The sequence below is a fragment of the Colobus angolensis genome, unplaced genomic scaffold (assembly GCF_000951035.1).
Source record: "Colobus angolensis palliatus isolate OR3802 unplaced genomic scaffold, Cang.pa_1.0 Scaffold184, whole genome shotgun sequence".
NCBI lineage: Eukaryota > Metazoa > Chordata > Mammalia > Primates > Cercopithecidae > Colobus > Colobus angolensis.
The window spans coordinates 3381525-3386546 of record NW_012114977.1 but is presented as its reverse complement, the minus strand read 5'-3'; the positions used below and the strand labels follow the sequence as shown (position 1 = coordinate 3386546).

The 5022-nt window shown below is 52.8% G+C and overlaps 1 protein-coding gene across 4 annotated transcripts in view; it reads right to left on the bottom strand.

The window, feature by feature from the left end:
- SFTPC (surfactant protein C) overlaps positions 1-3180 on the bottom strand; it is a 5900-nt gene extending 2720 nt beyond the window's left edge. Inside the window, exons 1-4 of one of the 4 annotated variants that reach the window (XM_011939818.1) lie at positions 2869-3180; positions 2719-2822; positions 2049-2418; positions 30-124 (exon numbers count right to left, since the gene is read on the bottom strand). In XM_011939818.1, the coding sequence (XP_011795208.1) occupies positions 30-124; positions 2049-2109 (156 nt within the window). In that variant the 5' untranslated portion in view covers positions 2110-2418; positions 2719-2822; positions 2869-3180. Of the gene's footprint in view, positions 1-29; positions 218-2048; positions 2419-2718; positions 2823-2868 lie in introns of those variants that run through there. The other 3 variants (XM_011939819.1, XM_011939820.1, XM_011939821.1) reach the window with 3 other exon arrangements.
- Positions 3181-5022: the final 1842 nt, after the last annotated feature.

Sequence of the window (5022 nt, the reverse complement as noted above, 5' to 3'; positions counted from 1 at the left end):
CACACACACGCACACACAACCACACTCACCGGCGGGCTTTCCATCAGGACCTCTTTGCTGCCCACATCCATCTTGCTGCAAGTGCTATGCTGTCCTCTCCTGCTCTCCCAGGTGTGACCAGGGTCTTATATGTGTCCATAGGGAGAGAGGACAGAGGTGAAGGACCAAGCCTCCTGTGTGCCAGCCAAGCCCTTGGCTTTGAAGCTTGTTTGTTCCTGGCCCTCCAGAACTGAAGCCCAGATAAGCCAGCTGTGAGAGCCCCCAAGGGCCCTTGGCCCCGGCACATGAGTCCTCTTGGCCCCAGCAAGAGCAAACCTGGGTGAGCTGAGCAAACTTGCCCTTGGGCCATCTGCACCTCTCACCGTGGGTGTCTTCCTGGCGTGCCCGCCTTCCTTGCTGGCACCTGCCCCTGCTGCCCTGTGACTTTCCATATTCTTCTGCCAGCCTGAACCTCTCAGGCAGCCAAGGGTCTGACCATCACGTTTCCCAACAGAATTTCTCGATGCATAGGGATGCACTCCAGGAAGAGGGTTCTGGAGGCAGCACCTGTAGACTCAGAGAGGACTCTGCCTAAGGCAGGAGGTGCTTTGACATCAGTTTTGGGGGTTTCATAAATGTACATCTCCCTGTAAGGACCAATTCCAACTTCAAGCACTCTTTCCCTCACCTCGCCTCCTCCCACGCATCTGGTACCAACCTCAAACTTGCCCCCAGTGATTATTTTCCTGATTCTGGAAACTGACCCCACTGGTGGCAAGCTCTTACTGATATGCGGTGCTTCCTTCTTTGCTCTGGGCTTGTCTGTCAATTGCAGGCTTTGCTGATGGCAGATTCCAGGTCTGACACTGCTTTCTTCTGTCCAGACAGCCCTGCACAGGGCTGGCTCTGGTCACTGACTGGTGGGCTCCCAGTCTCCCCATCCTCAAATCAGCCCACTCACCCTGTGGTCTACACTCTACCCCTCTAGACTCCCCCTTCTACATCCTCTGATCCTAAATTTGCCCTGAGAATGATACTCACCCAAATACGATCAACTTTCATGACGGACTCCTTTTCTTTTCTCTCTCTTTCTTAGTGCCTTCCCCAAAGCCATCTCTATGTATTTACGAGGTCAAATCTGCCAATGACTTTGGGCTGGCTCACCCTTTCTCTCAGGTCCCCATTCACTCCTTGGGCCAGGTGGTCTCTAAAGTCCCTTCACCTCTAAACTCAGGTGGCTGTGGCAGAGTCCAGGCCTGGGCTTGCTCCCTTAACCTCCTATCCTTTTTTTTTTTTTTTTTTTTTTTATAAAGACAGCCCCTTTATCACCCAGGCTAGCATGCAGTAGCGAGATCACTGCTCACTGCAGCCTTGACCTCCTGGACTCCAGTGATCCTCACACCTCAGCCTCCCGAGTAGCTGAGACTACCAGAGCATGCCATCATGCCCAGCTAATTTTTGCATGTTTTATAGAGATGGGTTTTTTACCATGTTGCCCAGGGTGGTCTTGAACTCCTGAACTCAAGTGATCTCGGCCTTCCAACATGCTAGGATTACAGGTGTGAGCCACCATGCCCAACCAGCCTCCTGTCCTTTAACAGGCCACCCCAGTTCCTGCCCCCTGCCCCAGCCCCCTCCCACCAGGGCCCTGCCCTTTGCTCATGAGCTGGCAGGTTCCCCTGTCCCCCCCTCCACCTGGAGGGCCTTCGGCCCCAAGGTTGCATAACAACATGGCATCTGAACTGAGAGCCCCTGAGAAAGTGAGAAGCGCAGGAAGGAAGAAAGGGAAGGAAGTGTTTGCTCCTACCACCCTCCTCATCCCCGAGCTGCCCCTTTAAATATTTGCCTAAGGCTCCAGCAGCCAGAGAGTGTCCTAGGACAGTGAAAGGAGGGGAGGGGTGCCGGGAGGAGGGGGAGCCCAGAGAAGTGTCCTCTCAGCTCAGCCTCAGCTGTGTGCAGGTGCCAGATGTAGGAGACAGCTCGCCTGCAGTGCCCCCCCCGCCCTCCCCCAGGGCCCCCACTCCTGCCCCCATCATCCTGGCAACATTGGGATTGATGGGCTGACTCACGCGTACTGGGCCTGAGCCAGGTGGGCAGCCAGCCAGCGGGAGAGCCAAGCACTGCAGGCATCTCGGGGTCCCTGTGGGCATCTCAGGGGGCCGTGTTGTCCTCACGTGGGACTTGTTCTTAGCAGGCACTGTGGGTGGGGCTTGCCACCATCACTGGGTGCTAGGAGAGGGGTCTCTTTCTTTGAAAAAGCCTCTGCTCTTTCTGGTCCTTGGTCTCCCTTGCCTGTTGCCCTTAGGCTATAGCTGTCATAAGCTCTGTGGCTGCTGTTGCTGCTGCTTCTTCTCCTTAAAACTCATTTTTGCTTGAGGGCTGAGGGAGGGTGCCCACCTCCTGGAGCACTCACACTAACCAGGTGAAGGTCCTGGGTTCCTTGGAGAAGGAAACACAGAAGGATCTGTAGCTGGGTGTGCCTACCTTCCCCCTCCCCCATACAAGCCCTATCTGTAGCCTTCTCACTTTTTTGCCTTTTCTCCCTATGGGAGAAATGCTTAAGCCATTTCTCCCTCTGTGAAAGCTAACCTCCAATCCCTCTCCACTTCTCTGGTGTTATTTATTTATTTATTTAGAGACAGTGTTTCACTCTGTTACCCAGGCTGGAGTGCAGTGGTGCAATGACAGCTTCATAGCTCACTGCAGCCTTCATCTCCTGGCCTCAAGTGATCCTCCTACCTTGGCCTTCCAAAGTGCTGAGATGACAAGTGTGAACCCTGCATCTGACCTTCTATCTCTCTGAATGCCACCCACCCAAACAGGCCAAGTGCCACTGGCACCTGCTCTGTGACCTCACTCCAGTTCATGGTGCCCTTTGAAATCCTCGGCCTCTCTGTGGCACCTTCACTTGCCATTCAGCACACATAAATGTTCTTGTCAGCTACATGGGTGATTTTTGTTGCTCTGTCTTCCAGCCCAACTGCAGGCCCTGGGAAGGAAAGGAGCACTCTTCCCATAGGCTTCTTTGAACCTGCCGCTGGGCAGGAGGCATGCAAACAGCCAACACTTAATGGTAGTCAGTGATGAGACCAATACCAACAGAGGTCAATAGTCCATGCCTTCTGTATGTGGAGGTCTCAGTGCTTCCACTGGCCAGCTCTGAGACCCAGCGTGAGTCATTCTGCTTTGCTAGGCATTAGTATGTTCATCTGTGAGATGGGTCTGGTACTAGCTGTCCACCTCACTATGCTATTATAAGGACCTAATGGCATCATGGGTGTGACATCCAGTCGTCATCATTAGCATCATCTACTTCATCCTCTAGGGGACCTCCCACTAGCTAAGAATACAGCCCAGACTCGCCCTCTTTGTCTATTTCTGGCTTGACCCCTCTGAGAGCCCTGGGTGATGGACGGCCCCACAGTGGCCACCCCTTCTGTGTGGGCCTCCCCGTTTCCTCCTCCAGTCTCTCAGCTGCAGGGGTGGGGACAAGATTCACTTTGCTCTTTGTGTGCTGGGCAGAGCCGTGCCAGGGACGGGTGGGGACAGTTGCCCAGCTGCCCCAGCCACCTCCCTACCCCCACTGCTTCCCTGCCCCCAAGTTGGCATGGGGAGGGCAGCTAAATGTGTGGCAGCAAGTAGACATCAAAGGGCAGGGGCATCCCTGGCTGGGAGAACACGACTTAAGCTCAGACCAGAGAATCCCCTGCTGGCAGAGTCTGGGGACAGCTGGGGAAGCATCTTAAAGCCAGTGGTCTCGGTTCCCTGGACTGGTGTGGAAAGAGCACAAGACTAGAAGCCCAGGCAGCTTACAGCCAGGCTCCCCTTGCCCCGTGCCTATGAGCTCTTAGGACAGTCATCCTCCGCCACGGGGGAGCTAACGTGGTATAGAGCAGCAGTCTTCAAGCTTTTTGGTTTCAGGACCCCTTAACACTCTCAAAAAGTATTGAAGACCCCAAAGAGCTTTTGCTTATGTGGGATATGTCTGTTGACATTTACTGAGAAATTACATTTTTATTTACATATGAATTTAAAATATCAGTAATAAACCCGTTATATATTATGATAGAAATCACATTTTTAATGGAAAAACTATTTTACAAAGCAAAAATAAAACTAGAAAGTGTCACTCCTTTACAGTTTTAGAAATCTTTTAAATTTGGAATTTCGTAGAAGTGAAAAGGGCAAATCATGTCTTAACAATATTAGGAAAATTGTTTTTACCTCAGAGACAGAGGAGGCCCAGGGCTACACTTGGAAGAATCCTGCATGGAAGGACAACCCTGAACCTTGAAGTTGGGCACAGTGGGCGGAAATCCCTGCTGATACATTTTTCTTCTGGTGCGACAGGCCTCACTTTTCTTGTCTGTAAAAGGGAATTACTATCACCTGCCTCAAACTGTTGAGAGGATTAAGTAGGGAAAGTACAGAACACTCGAGATGGCAAACTTAGCCAGCCTCTTTTTGGGGGGCCTCAGTTTCCTCATTTGTTAGACAAAGGGCTGGACTGAAAAATATCTAAAGTGCTCCCCAGCTTCAACAGGCTGTGGTTGAGCAGTGAGAAATGTTCCAGAATTCCACACAGTCCCACTCCAGCTCCAGAGGCTGCGTTTCCCTTTTCAGCTCATGCTGACACAAAGGTACATTCTGTTCAGCGGCGCGTGGAAAAACATGTGAATTCAGTTAGAAGCGCACTTCAGACTCCTCCAGGACGCCCTTGTGCTTCTAATCTTGCATGCTAACTTAGATATGCGTCTGTCACTCACGACATGCCCATGATGCTGCCTAGGGGATGTGTCCCCCCCCATGCAAAGAAATCCAGGTACACAGAAGCACAGAGATCCCTAACCCCGAAGCGCCTCCGCAAGGCAGTGTGTGCATGTGCCTGTGCAGAGACAGGTGAGCACCGGCGCGCACGGTCGTGCCCAGCACACGAAGGCACAAGTACAAGCTCACACGCATGCACTCACGCGCAGCCACACACGCGGATGGCCCCAGAGACCGCCCGGGAGAGCACACAGCGGCCACTCCTCCCCTTCGGTG